At 41.0% G+C, this 15,080-nt stretch overlaps 2 protein-coding genes across 2 annotated transcripts; both read left to right on the forward strand.

Annotated features, from left to right (window-relative positions):
* The first annotated feature begins 1,583 nt into the window (after window positions 1–1,583).
* LOC121395790 (synapse differentiation-inducing gene protein 1-like) lies at window positions 1,584–3,610 on the forward strand. The gene is made up of 2 exons (XM_041570073.1): window positions 1,584–2,080; window positions 3,284–3,610. The coding sequence occupies exons 1-2, from the start codon at window positions 1,835–1,837 to the stop codon at window positions 3,461–3,463; spliced, it is 426 nt and encodes a 141-aa protein (XP_041426007.1). The 5' UTR covers window positions 1,584–1,834; the 3' UTR covers window positions 3,464–3,610.
* Window positions 3,611–9,112: 5,502 nt separating this feature from the next.
* Window positions 9,113–12,088, forward strand: LOC121395791 (transmembrane protein 91-like). The gene is made up of 2 exons (XM_041570074.1): window positions 9,113–9,373; window positions 11,513–12,088. The coding sequence occupies exons 1-2, from the start codon at window positions 9,131–9,133 to the stop codon at window positions 11,693–11,695; spliced, it is 426 nt and encodes a 141-aa protein (XP_041426008.1). The 5' UTR covers window positions 9,113–9,130; the 3' UTR covers window positions 11,696–12,088.
* Window positions 12,089–15,080: the final 2,992 nt, after the last annotated feature.

A 15,080-nucleotide genomic window follows, 5' to 3' on the forward strand; every position in this document is an offset into this window, starting at 1 on the left:
AAACCGAAAAAAAATCTTGAAAAATATGATTTTCACAATTTTGTCAGATTTTCATCCGATTTTCACTATTTTTCAGCCGAATTTTACCTGAAAACTTCGGGGTACTGCAAAAAACCCAGCGCACATCAAAAAATCATTGTGACTTCTCCCATTGATTTATATGCAACCTCGATAGGTCTGAGATGCCGGATTTACAGATTCTGACTTTTCTATCCTCGGAGGTTTAATAAATTCCGAAAAATTTTTGATTTTTTTAAAAGTCTGATTTTATTAAAAAAAAATCACAAATTTTTCGTGATTTTTGCATTCGGAGTCTAGGAAACCTCTTAGGGGGTTATTTATCACAGTCCGAATATATCTCAATATTTTCTGAAAAAAACTCCAACTAAATCTGCAAGGGTTTTTTGGGCTTATTTATTAAAACACTTTCACGGAAAAAAAATTGGCGAGACAGAATCTGAAAAAATCATGAAAAATAAGATTTTCATGATTTTTAAAGATTTTTTATCCAGTTTTCACGATTTTTTTGGATTTGTCAGCCTGAAAACTTCGGGGTATTGCCAAAAACCCAGCGCACATCAAAAAATCATTGGGACTTCTCCCATTGACTTATATGCAACCTTGACAGGGCTGAGATGCCGGATTTTCAGATTCTGACTTTTCCATCCTCGGGGTTTAATAAATTCCGAAAAATTCGTGATTTTTTTAAAAGTCAGATTTTATAAAAAAAAGAATCACAAATTTTTCGTGATTTTTGCATTCAGAGTGTAGTAAATAACCTCTTAGGGAGTTATTTATCACAGTCCGAATACATCTCAATATTTTCTGAAAAAAACTCCAGCTAAATCTGCAAGGGTTTTTTGGGTTTATTTATTAATACACTTTCTGGAAAAAAAATTTGCAGGACAGAATCTGAAAAAATCATGAAAAATAAGATTGTCACGATTTTTCCAGATTTTTCATCCAGTTTTCACGATTTTTTTGGATTGTCAGACGAAAAATCTTGACAGGGCTGAGATGCCGGATTTTCAGATTCGGACTTTTCCATCCTCGGGGTTTAATAAATTCCGAAAAATTCGTGATTTTTTTAAAAGTTCGATTTTATAAAAAAAAAACATGAATTTTTCGTGATCTTTGCATTCAGAGTTTAGTAAATAAGCCCCTTAGGTTCATGACATTAGGAAAATGGCGCCTTTTCTTTCCCTCTCAACATCACCATGGGAATTCCGCACTGCTCACAATCACATCCAGCAAAGCAAAAGGTCTTAGTGTGAGGTGAAGATATTGTGTTGTGTATCTGAGCTGTAGAAAGTATCTTTGTGTCAGTTTCAGCCGTATATTTAAATGATCAGATCTTTCAGCTTGATCCGCTGCTCAGTGAGTGAAGTAATCCCAGCAAGTTCTCTAAAGTTTGTCTATTTGATTAGGAAAAGCTCTTTGTAAATATTCCCATATCTCCTGACCAGCTTTTATATACTGACGAGTTAATTATTTGCAGCGGTTTTATCTCGTCACCTTAAATAACGTTTCAGACTCTCAGGTTAGTTAAACCTTCTGTCACAACTTCAGAAACAAAGATCCTCTGCAGCGAATCCTAAAAAAGCTTTTGGGATCTGAGGAAGCATTGAGCGTTTTATAGGTCAGTTTACCTTTACTCCTATAGACTCTTAAACCTGCGCATTTTTATGGTAACGCTCTGGAGCTTCAATTCCATCCTCCTCTCACTCAGGCGCCATATTCAATATTTTCAATAATTGATCAATTTGCTGATACAAGAAGAGAAATCAGTTTGAAGGAATCCATTGAAGAAAGTCTCCACCACTCAGTGCCAAATATGAATTATCAAGATGAATATCCTAAAATGATTCCAACGGGAGATTATTCTGATGATCCCCCACTTTACACAAATTCAGGACCCACTGCTCATTTTATTCAGCCCCCCTCAGCTTCTCAACATGCCGTTGTCATGAACATCCAGCCAGTTGGGCGTAGCTACAAGGATTATTTGGGATGCTCCATTGTCAACCTCATCTGCTGCTGCCTGCCCATTGGCATCGCTGCCCTTATCTTCTCATTCAAGGTAAATGAGCTCTGCGTCTCTTAAGGAGAGGAGTGGGAATAGATTGGCTCAGTCAGGGAATGTGGAAATGATTGTGTGTAAATGGGGAAGAAGTAGGGCCGGGGCCTGGCTGGCAGCGCACCCTAAGCAACCTGGCTGGTAACTCCCCATCTTGGATAGAGAGGAAATGGAGGGGAAGGAGGGGAGAGTGATGGAGGGGAGAGTGATGGAGGGGAGGAAGGGGAGAGTGATGGAGGGGAGAGTGATGGAGTGGAGGGAGGGGAGAGTGATGGAGGGGAGGGAGGGGAGGGGAGAGGAGGGGACAGGGACAGAGGGGAGGATGAAAGAATGGAGGGGAGAGCGACAAAGGAGAGGGAGGAGAGAGCGACAGAGGGGAGGGAGGAGAGAGCGACAGAGGGGTAAGCGACAGAGGAGAGAGGAGGGAGGGGACAGCTATGGAGAGGAGGGTGACAGAGGGAAGGAAGGGGAGTAAGACTCAGAGGTGCAGACTAGGGGTAGGCAAAAGACAATTTTAGAGGTAGCTGCTCATTGGGATTATAAGGGATGTAGCACATATACAGTGAGATTATAGGGAATTTATTTTATATACAGTGAGATTATAGGGGATTTAGCTCATATACAGAGAGATTATAGGGAATTTATTTTATATACAGTGGGATTATAGGGAATTTATTTTATATACAGTGAGATTATAGGGGATTTAGCTCATATACAGTGAGATTATAGGGAATTTATTTTATATACAGTGGGATTATAGGGGATTTAGCTCATATACAGTGAGATTATAGGGAATTTATTTGATATACAGTGGGATTATAGGGGATTTAGCTCATATACAGTGAGATTATATGGAATTTATTTTATATACAGTGGGATTATAGAGGATTTAGCTCATATACAGTGAGATTATATGGAATTTATTTTATATACGGTGGGATTATATGGGATGTAGCACATATACAGTGAGATTATAGGGAATTTATTTTATATACAGTGGGATTATAGGGTTATATAGTGCATATATATTGTGATTATAAGGAATGTAGTGTAAATATACTGTGAGATTATAGGTGATATAGCTCATATACAGGGTGATTATAGGGGATTTAGCTCATATACAATGGGATTAAAGGGGATGTCAACGATTGTTTATTTGAAAGAAATAACAGTAATCAGATATATGACATCCTTCTATTTTTTCAGACCAGAGAAGATATAATTCGAGGTGACATGGTCTCTGCCGATAGTGATTCCCGCATGGCGCTCATCCTAAACATGGTGGCACTGGGAGTGGGGCTGCTTCTAAATGTCTTGTCCATCTCTATTTTCATTTATTATATCATTCAATATAATTACATTCAGTCTCTCTATGGACAGGGTTAATGGACTCACAGCAGAGGATTCTGGGAAACACACATTTGGTTTAATGTCATATCTTATAGGCCATTATTTTCAGCCGGATGCTGTCGAACTTCAACCCTCAGAACCAATGACAGTGGAAATCAGCCCTTTTATTTCCCACCACCAGAGAGCGCTGTCCTACCGTGAACTGCAGTCTATGTGCAACTAATGTTTGTTTTAGGAAACTTGCTTATTAACTATTAAACATCTCGGAAATGAAAAAAATTAATTCTGTAGTCTTTAATGAGAAGGAATTAAATACTATGGTTTGGTAGAAATGCAAAAGGCTCACCTTCAAGTTAACTGTTAGTATGTTATAGAATCATTCATTCCAAGCAACTTTTTAATTGCTCTTCATTATTTATTGTTTTACAGTTTTTGAATTATTTCGTCTCTTTCCAGCTTTCAAATGGGGGTCACTGACCCCATCTAAAAAACAAATGCTCTGTAAGGCCACAAATGTATTGTTATTGTTACTTTTTATTACTCCTCTTTCTATTCAGGCCTCTCTTATTCATATTACAGTCTCTTATTTAAATCAAGGCATGGTTGCTAGGGTCATTTGCACCCTAGCAACCAGATGGCTAAATCTACAAACTGAAGAGCTGCTGAATAAAAAGCTAAATAAGTCAAAAACTGCAAATAATAAAACATGAAAACCAATTGCAAATTGTCTCAGAATATCACTCTCTGCATCATACTAACAATTCCTTTAAATGTGAACTACCCTTTTAAAGGAGAACTAAACCGCCCACGGTGATAAGTCCCCACTGGTCCCCCTCCGCTGGCCCCCCTCCCTGCCTCCCCCCTGTTAAGTGTATTCCTATAATTGTGTCCCCTGTAGGATTATTAACGGCAAATGCAGGGTGAGTGCAGCGGAGCTCACCGGCGCCATCTTCCGGCACTTTGGTAATCTTCGCGTCTTTTTCCGCCACTTCTGCAATTTCCGCCACTTCCGGCTCATGTGCAGTTGTAACGAACCGGAAAACTGCTCCAACTGTGCATGCACCGATACGCCGTTCACTTTACGAGGATTACCGAAGATGGCGCCCGTGAGCTCCTCTGCGCTGGCTCAGCATTTGCGGTCAGTAATCCTACAGGGGACGCAATTCTGGGGTAACACTGAGCAGTGGAAGGCAGGGAGGGGGGCCAGTGGGGACTTATCACCGTGGGGGGTTTAGTTTTCCTTTAAGGGCAGGACTAAATTATGCCTTTGGACCCGACACTTCGCAATGCGACTTAAAGCACGCGACGTGTCGGATGTTTTACATAAAACTGAAGTGACGGAGAAATCGCAGGTTACAACTACATTGATCCGACTGTCAGAGATTGAGTGGCCCCAGAGTGAGACTGAGCTACACACTGAGACCGTTGAGACCTGGGATCTGGGCGAGACAGTTTGGAGTGTTGCTGTTTGTTTTCCCAAAGGAAAAGGGACTCTGTGACGTTACTGGGACTCTGTGGAGTTGTATGTTTGGTGTTTGGTTGGGAATCTCAGTAGAGACCAGTAGGAGAGAGGGAAAATACCCTGTGTATTATTTAGTTAGACCCTGAATGTGAACCTGTGTGGCAATGGCATATCTCCCAACTGTCCCATTTTCATTGAGGTACCATTTGAGAGGGTTGCTATGGATTTGGTCAGTCTCCTGCCAAAATCCACAAGGGGGCACCAAAACATACGTGTAATATTGGATTATGCAACCCGATATCCTGAAGCAGTGCTTTTAAGGGATACTTCAGAAAAACTGTGTAGCCAAAGAGCTGGTCCATTTGTTTTCTAGGGTGGGAACACCTGAAGAAATTCTGACAGATTAAAGCACACCCTTTATGTTTTAGGTATTAAGTAGTAATGGGCGCATTTCCGTCGTTTTGCTTTGCCGAAAAATTCGCAAATTTTGCGCGAAATTTTTGACGCCGGCGCCCGTTTTTGACGCTGGCGCTCGTCTTTTTGACGCAGGCGCCCGTTTTTGGCGCCGGCGCCCGTTTTTCGGAAAATATTTTTTTGACGCCGGCGAATTTTTGACGCGAATTTTTGTCGCGAACTTTTCGCGGGCGTTTCGCGAATTTATTCGCTGGTGGCGAATAGCGCAAATTCGCCACAAATTCGCGCCTGCCGAATAAATTCGCCCATCACTAGTATTAAGCACTTGCATACCTCAGTTTTCCACCCTCAAACTGAAGGCTTGGTGGAAAGGTTTAAGATCCTGAAAGTCATGGTGAAAAAAGTTGTAAATAAAGTTGGGAAAAATTGGGACTGCTTAATGCCATTTTTGTTGTTCTCAATCAGGTAGGTGTCACAAGCCTCTACTGGGTTCTTGCCATTTGAATTACTGTATAGGAGACACCCCAGGGGTCTGCTAGATGTAGCTAAGGAAACTTAGGAACAAGAGGCTACCCCTATCAGGTGGTAGAACTCATTGCTTAAATGCAGGAGTCGGTTGCAGCTTTTGTTACCTATGGTAAAGGAACACATGGCCCAAGCCCAGGAGGTCCAAAGAAGGATTTACAATAGGTCTGCAACAGTAAGGACCTTTAATCCTGGTGATAAAGTCTTGGTAGTCAACTCACCAGAGGTGAAAGTGAGTTCATGGGCAAATGGCAGGGGCCATATGAAGTTATTGAAAAAGCTGATGAAGTAAACTATAAGGCACTGCAACCTGATAAGAGAAAACAGGTGCAAATGTATCATTTACTTAAAATGCCACAGGAGGTCCTTGTACCAGAGCTGGTGCCTCTGGGTCATGCTGAATTACTTGTAAACTGAATGAAGTCTCAAAATGTGATGCCTATCCCATATGCCTAGGGTAGAAGAACTCATAGAAAGACTAAGCCCCGCTAGTTACCTCACAACTCTAGATCTCACAAAAGGGTATTGGCTGGTACCACTAACAGATGCGGCTAAAGAAAAGAGACTCTTCTACTTCTGAGAGTCTTTTCCAATACAGTGTACTGCCTTTTGGTTTACATGGGGCCCCAGCTACCTTTCAAAGGCTAATGGCCTGTGTTCTTAAACCGAATAATCCCTATGCCTCACCTTATCTGGATAAATAACGGTTATCTTCAGCCCTGATTAGAACTCTCACTTAGCAAAAGTACAGGTGGTGTTAGACTCTATTACTAAAACCCTAAAACATGTAGGAATGGAAGTAGCCAAATACTAAGGCTATGTAATTTGAAGGGATGGGTAATATGGCCTCAAATAAATAAAGTGGAGGCAATATAAAAGTGGCTCCAGCCCATCACAAAGAAACAAGTGAGAGCCTTCCTGGGGATAGTAGGTTACTATCTTAGATCTGTGCCTAACTTTGCTTAGAGCTTAGTAACGGTTAAGTGGTTAGCTGAGGATAAAAAAGATTTCATAGAGATAAAAAATTCCCTCTGTAGGCAACCAGTGTTAATAAGTTTTCAGAAAGAGTTCATTGTGCAAACTGATGCCTCAGATGTTGGGGGCTGTCCTCTCCCAGTAGTTTACTTAAGCAGAAAGCTGAGAGTAGGCTGAGAGTAGATACTCTATTGTAGAAAGGGAATGTCTTGCCATTCAGTGGGCATTAGAGGCCCTCAAGTACTATCTGCTGGGTAGAAAATAAAGAAAAGAATGCTCGAGTCACCGGATGGTTCTTGGCCCTACAAAACTTTAAGTTTACAGTGGAACATAGATCTGAAAGGGAATGTGGATGTTCTCTCAAGGGTTCATTGCCAGATGGCTCATTGTGAACTGGTAACTAGAGAACAGTTTGAAGGGAGAAATATTTTCCCTAGATTCCTCTCTTACTCCCATATGTACAGCAGTCCTGAGGGGGTTCATTCCCGTAGGGAGTCTGACCTGGGGAATAATTAGATGTGTGAGCTGCAAGAGAGAGGGGCCCCAGAGTGAGACTGAGCTACACACAGATTGGGTTGAGACCTGGGATCTCGGTGAGACAGTTTGGAGTGTTGCTGTTTGTTTTCCCAAAGGAAAAGGGACTCTGAGGAGTTACTGGGACTCTGTGGAGTTGTATGTTTGGCCGGGAATCTCAGTAGGGACCAGTAGTAGAGAGGGAAATTACCCTGTGTGTTATTTAGTTAGAGCCTGAGTGTGGCAAAGGTTTTATTTTGTTTTATTTTGTTTTGTTACCTGTTCAAGCACAAGAGTCTGGTACTGCGAACAATAAAGCAGAATTGACCCTATTAAAGAACTGTCTGTTTATCTGATCCTGCTCACAATATTTAATTTGAGCTCCTATTCCATCTGCAGTAACCTTGTTACTATTCATCATGACCTGTGTATCTCCAGACCCTTTACCTTCTTGCTGTTACTGACACTTCGCTCATAAATATGGGCACTACTTCATCTACCAACCCCTCTCTAAATGTAGGTTCAGACTCTAACATCTCCTCCTTCTCCACCATGTGTCTGTTCTACCCCATCCTAATTCACATTCTGCGAGCTTGGGATTCGGGCAGGGGGAAGGAGCTTGGGATCCAGGCAGGGGGAAAGACCTTGGGATTTGGGCAGAGGGAAAGAACTTGTGATGCGAGCAGGGGAGTGAGCTTGAGACAGGAGTGGTAGTACAGGCCTGGTCTGACCCCGAAGTCCACTGGGTTTTTTTCTTGGTGTCCAGTTGGCCCAGTCCAACACTGATCCTGGTGGCTGAAAATAATTGAAGAGGAGCCTCAGCTCTTTACCCTAAAACTGAGCCCTTTCATTCTCTTTATCAACTTAATTGCCTGTCTGGTCTTTCTCTAATATCCCATTTGAGCAGTGGAGTCCACAGGTACCCCCAGGTCCTTCTCAATAGCAGAACAAGAACAATTTTAGGAGTTGTGAGTAGCAATCCAAACAGCACCAAAGCACATGAAACTGCCCACCTTTTCATTGACTTCCATGAGAAGTGGTGAGTAACGGGGCCACCAACCCTGCTGCACTGCTTTTTGGGGAACCTTTAGGGCTATTGGGGCTGTATTGGAGGGGTGTCATGTAGGGATGCACCGAATCCACTTTTTTGGATTCGGTCGAACCCCTGAATCATTTGCGAAAGATTCATCCGAATCCGAACCCTAATTTGCATATGCAAATTAGGGGTGGGAAGGGGAAAACATTTTTTACTTCCTTGTTTTGTGACAAAAAGTCACGTGATTTTCCTCCCAGCTTCTAATTTAGATATGCAAATTAGGATTCGGATTCAGTTCGGCCAGGCAGAAGGATTCGGCCGAACCCGAATCCTGCTTAAAAAGGCCGAATCCTGACCGAATCCCGAACCGAATCCTGGATTCGGTGCATCCCTAGTGTCATGTATTGGAGGGGTGTCACGTACTGGGGAAAAGTCACACATACACAAAATGGGTACAGTTCTTTGTTCTTGACACTTTAACACTATCCCTGGGTAATGATTCACTCACATATAAAGTTTACTGGGTCTTTACGGTAAATAAAAGAAAACAATTTCCTTATAGTGAAGGCCAATTGGTGGGTGTGTCCATGGGGTCTTCATATGAAAATCTACGAGCGATCAGATATCCAGTCATTTGGCAACCCAGTAATCATTTGAAAAGGAGACTGAGCTGGGATTAAGTTTATGCAGATAACCTTGCTTGATATACAGATATAAACCAGTTCCTCCTTTGAAGACGACCCATTGAAGAATGTATGGACAACAGCACAATCCCACAATGGATCATTATCCCAAGCAAATGCCACCACCAGATTATAATGCATTTTACTCCAACTCAGCACCAGGTGCTCATTTTCATCAATCACCTGCAGCTTCTCAACATACTGTTGTGATCAACACCCAACCACGTAGCATGATGACGCCCCAGAGTACCTACAAGGATTATATGGCATTCTCCATTGCTAGCCTCATCTGTTGCTGCTTTCCCATTGCTATTGCTGCCCTTATCTTCTCTTGCAAGGTAACTGAGCTCTACATCTCTTAATGAAAGGATGGGGATGGATTGGGGCAGTCAGGGAATGTGGAAATGATTGTGTGTGAATGGGGAAAAAATGACACCTTATAGAGAGGGACCAAGCTTGAAGAACCTGAGGGACCTCAACTTGTGTAATTTAAGAATGTCCAGCCTGTGGTTCCTAGTGGTTGATGGACGTTTTGGGGTCAGAGTAAAGGTTGCCCAATACTGATGAGAATACGGAAATTTACAATGGCCAAGCTTTGGTCACTCAAGGATAGGTGTCAATTAAATTCCACGGAAGGCCTGGTTATTCTTGAGGTGTCCATGTCATACAGGGAACATCCTTAACATTTCATAGAGATATAGAATAGTTACCCAAGGCTAATTCAGTAGCAGACACTGGTTGAACCAACTGACCCAGTTCATTATTTGGGACTCACAACATGAATAATTTGTTTGCCCAATAATGTTCCTCATCAACTGATCTTCCCCTTGTCTCTGGAATGTACCACCTGCAGTAACTGCACTGCTGTTCATGACCGGTGTATCTCCAGATCCTTTCACCTTTTTACTATTACTGACACTTGGCTCATCAATATGAGTTCTATTTCATCTACCAACCCCCTCTCTCACATCACATGCCTGGACATGGAGATTATCAAGGTGGTGGAATTATAATTCTTTATTCTAAATGTGGGTTTAGACTCACTGAATGATGCAGACATGACAGATTTTTTTTTATGAATTTTACTTCACGTTGCAGTTAATTGGCCCAACTTTTACACATCATGATCACTTTGGATCTTTCAGTCTTTCTTGTGATGGATCCCATTCATAATGACTTTCACATTCTTACTAATAACTGTACATCCACAGTGGGATTATAGGGCATGTAATGCATATACAGTGGGATTATATGGGATTTAGTGTGTATAAAGTGGGATTATATGAGATGTAGGGCATATTCAATAGGATCATAGAAGCTGTAATGCATAAAAAGTGGCATTATAGGGGGTGTAGAATATGTACAGTGGGATTATAGAAGATGTAACACATATACAGTGGGATTATAGGGCATATAGTGCATATATACAGTGGGGTTATAGGGTTTGTAGGGTATGTACAGTGGTAGAATTAAAGGGTGTGTAGGGTATATTCAATTGGATTCTATGGAAAATAGGGCATATACATATGTAGCACATTATAGGGTTTGTAGGATATATACTGTAGGTTTATAGGGGATGGAGGGCATATACAGTGGGATTATAGGGGATGTAGCATATGTACAGTGGGATTATAGGGGATATAGTTTGTAGTACAAGACGAAACAGCACCACCTTCTTTTTAAAATTAAAATGCCTTTATTGGAACCCTTTAGGGCATTACAGCAATGTTTCGGGTCACACCTGACCCTTTGTCAGACAAAGGGTCAGGTGTGACCTGAAACGTTGCTGTAATGCAATATATTATAGGGGATGTAGTACATATACAGTGGGATTATAGGGGATGTAGTACATATACAGTGGGATTATAGGGCATGTAGTACATATACAGTGGGATTATAGGGGATGTAGTACATATACAGTGGGATTATAGGGCATGTAGTACATATACAGTGGGATTATAGGGGATGTAGTACATATACAGTGGGATTATAGGGGATGTAGTACATATACAGTGGGATTATAGGGGATGTAGTACATATACAGTGGGATTATAGGGCATGTAGTACATATACAGTGGGATTATAGGGGATGTAGTACATATACAGTGGGATTATAGGGGATGTAGTACATATACAGTGGGATTATAGGGGGATTTAGTACATATACAGTGGGATTATAGGGGGATTTAGTACATATACAGTGGGATTATAGGGCATGTAGTACATATACAGTGGGATTATAGGGGATGTAGTACATATACAGTGGGATTATAGGGGATGTAGTACATATACAGTGGGATTATAGGGGATGTAGTACATATACAGTGGGATTATAGGGGGATTTAGTACATATACAGTGGGATTATAGGGGATGTAGTACAGATACAGTGGCATTATAGGGAATGTAGTACATATACAGTGGGATTACAGGGGATGTAATACATATACAATATGATAATAACCCCCATTTTTTTCAGACGCGAGAAGATCTAAATCAAGGTGATGTGACATCAGCTGCAGTCGATTCCCGCATGGCGTTCAACCTGAACATGGCGGCTCTGGGAGTGGGAATCGCTATACACGTGTCATGGATCATTTATGTCATTTATTTTCTTGTTGTGATAAATTCCATAACGTCCAGCTACAACTATAACGGTTAATGGAGCATTCTGGGAGCTGAGCCCTTATTGATGACACACATTTCTGTATAATGTCGCTTATAGACCAGAGATATGAGCTTTATAGTCCTCTTGCTGTTGTAGAACTACAACCCCCTCTCATCGCTCTGAGAGCTGTAGTTTAATGGCTACTAATCCCCTGATGATGTCATAAATCAGCATCTAATTTATCCTGTAAAAGGGGTCCGAAAATCTTTCCTTAATAAACTGCATTTTTGATTTACTCCGGTCACAGACTTGTGCTGTATATGGAGCTGTTGGGCACGAGGAAAGGCCAAATTAAGTTACTCACCTGTTTAAAACAAGAATAATTTACTCTCACTCTCTCCCTCAGTGCAAGAAAGGATAATCATCTTTAAAAAAAAATTCTTATCTGTGCTGCCTTTGCTCTCAAAAATTGAGAAAATGATCAATAAAAATGAATAGAACAGTTCAGCTGCCTTCTCTGTGCTAGGTGTGTTAATACGCAGCTGGGAGTGATGTCCCTGCCCTGAAGAGCTTACAATCTACTATCCTCAGCACTGGGGACTCACTTGTTCCTGATTTCAGGTTGATGCTACAAGTATTAAAGGGGATTCTAGGAAATAGATGTTTCTTGCTTTTAGATGCACTTGACTGGGGTCAGGGGGGGGTTGGAAGCAATAACGATGTTTTTAAATGACTCTCTCTTTTCCTGCCAACTCATTATATTGATATGTCTTTACTGCTTTCACCTCTCCCCCAATCCCTCGACCTGTGGGCTGGGCCAAAGAAAGTAGATTGTTTTATGTCAATAAAATACAACAATTTATGAAATCTATTTTTATGTATGGGGCTGTTGTGGGTAAAGGTATTTGGGTTATTTTTATTGCTGGATGTTACTGGCCCTTTAAGGCCATATATTATGCAAATCAGCTTAAAGAGGAATTCCCAGCGAGCAATAAAAACATCACTGAGCAGGAAGTGCTGTCACTGCACCAGGTGAGGGGTATTAATGGCACCTTGTGTATCACTGTCCAAAAATGATAATCATAAGTTTAAAGGGGATGCAAACCCAAACATAAAACGCTGCCCAATGAAAGAAAATTGAATTCTCAGCAATTTTCCAATACCCATAAATTCTTGGAAAATCTTTAAATTCCTCTGGCCAATAACTGGGATATGTGATTAACACTAGAAACATGGGCTTTTGCCCAGCAACTAGGGAAATGAGGAAGGGTAGGGATTTAAAGCCATATGGGCACATTAACCCCATGGGTCCCTACAATATGTATTAATGGCTGTGCTCTCCTACAGATCCCATGCTCATCTGATACTGATGCAGTGTCATGTGACATGATCTTTGTCTGCTAATGCAGAAGTGTTTATAAGATTTGTCTTCTTGAAGCAAGAGAAGCATGGCGTCTGTGTGCAGTTTCTCATCCCAATTATCCCATCTCTTAAACAGAACGGAAACAGGGTCCTTTCATAAAGAAACTTTAAAGCAATTAGAAACCCAATCATAATGCCACCCCACAGCGCCCCCTAGTTTTAGTATTTTATAGAGTGGCCAATTCCAAGCAATTTTTCAGCTGGTCTTCATTATTTTTTTGTGTTTTTGAATTATTTGCCTTTGACTATTTCTAGATTTCAAATGCGGGTCACTGACCCCATCTAAAAACAAATTCTCTTTAAGGCTACAAATGTATTGTTAATGCTACATTTTATGATTTATCTTTCTATTCAGGCCTCTCCTATTCATATTCCTGTCTCTTTTTCAAATCAGTGCATGGTTGCTAGGGTAATTTGGACCCTAGCAACCAGATTGCTGAAATTGCAAACTGCAGAGCTGCTGAATAAAAAGCTAAATAACTCAAAAAACACAAATATTAAAAAATGAAAACCAATTACAAATCGTCTCAGAATATCCCTCTCTACATCATACTCACAGTACATTTAAGTGGACATCTGATGACCTTCTGTTTTAAAGGTGCTATAAAAATGCACCCAATCTAAAGCAAATATATATATATATATATATATATATATATATATCAGCAAACGCTCGCACTCTGATCCAGTCTTGAAGTCACTGTGGGTGCTGGGCCAAAGCTTTAGCATACAATGTTTAGATAGGGACCCGCACTCCAATATTTCCGTGAAAAAAGGTTTTTATTTTAACTTGTGCAGCCAACGTTTCGGCCCATGTTTGGGCCTTTATCAAGGATAAATTACAAGTGTTCATGGTGCATATTTATACACATAGCCCAACCCCAAAGGGAGGCGCTCAATTATGACGTCATACATGTGAATCACATCTCATTAAAATCATTAACTTAGTATACAGGTTAAATCAACCGTGACACGTAATTAGCATTCTCACCACAAGATGCCACTACCGAGTGGAAAAAGTGAAGTAAGTGAAAGTTCTTTAAAAAAATCCATTTGCTGAGATTTCTTCCATGTACACCCTGCAAATGCATACAAAATATATGTAATAATGCTTGACAGAAGCGATAGATACATAATAAAATACGTTACAATAAACAATGTGTCGTCATTTTTCACTGATCACATGTTAGATACTTTAGTAACTTTGTAGTTTTTTCTATCTACTTAAATGTCTTACATTTACACAACGTGAAAACGTTTCACAAGATTGTTAAGAAATTTTTTCAATCCAAAAAGCAGCTTAACACCAATTGGCCATTTAACCCTTTTGGTGCCACACAGTCCAATTCGTAGGTCCAGTAGGCTTCCCTCTGGAGTAAGGCTTTATCAAAATCACCTCCCCGTGTCCGTTCAGGGACATGCTCAATTGGCATGCAACGGAACGCTGCAGGGCTATGCTTCGCCTCCGCCCAATGCCTCGCCACCAATTGTTGTGCTATATCTTGTTTTCTGCCCTTTTCTTTACTCCTATCATCTCTATCAGGATCTAATGCAGCCCTTATACTGGCTCTATGCATCCCCAATCCTCTCTTTGAGTTGACGTATCGTCTTCCCACAATATAGGAGACCACAGGGGCATTTAATGATATAAACTACCATCGTGGTGGTACATGTCATGCGGTGCTTTATCTCGTATTTTTTACCAGTATAGGGTGAGTAAAACTTGAACCCAAAATCAGACTGCTGCACATTATGCAACCAGTGCATTTAAACACACCTGGACGTGGCGTTAAAAAATGTTGTCGCTGGAGCTCAGTATATTTTGATGCCGGGTCTGCAGAGCTTAAATTCTCTTTCAAGCTTCGACCTCTTTTGTAACTAAATTTAGGTCTTTTGGGGAGTTTCTTAGTCAGCACCCCATCGCTCTGTACCAGCGGCCAATGTTTAAGCACACATTTGCGTCTATAGTTAGCCGCTACATCGTAGCGACTGACATAGTACATATCATCAGTGCGTT

Source organism: Xenopus laevis, chromosome 7L, assembly GCF_017654675.1.
Source record: "Xenopus laevis strain J_2021 chromosome 7L, Xenopus_laevis_v10.1, whole genome shotgun sequence".
NCBI lineage: Eukaryota > Metazoa > Chordata > Amphibia > Anura > Pipidae > Xenopus > Xenopus laevis.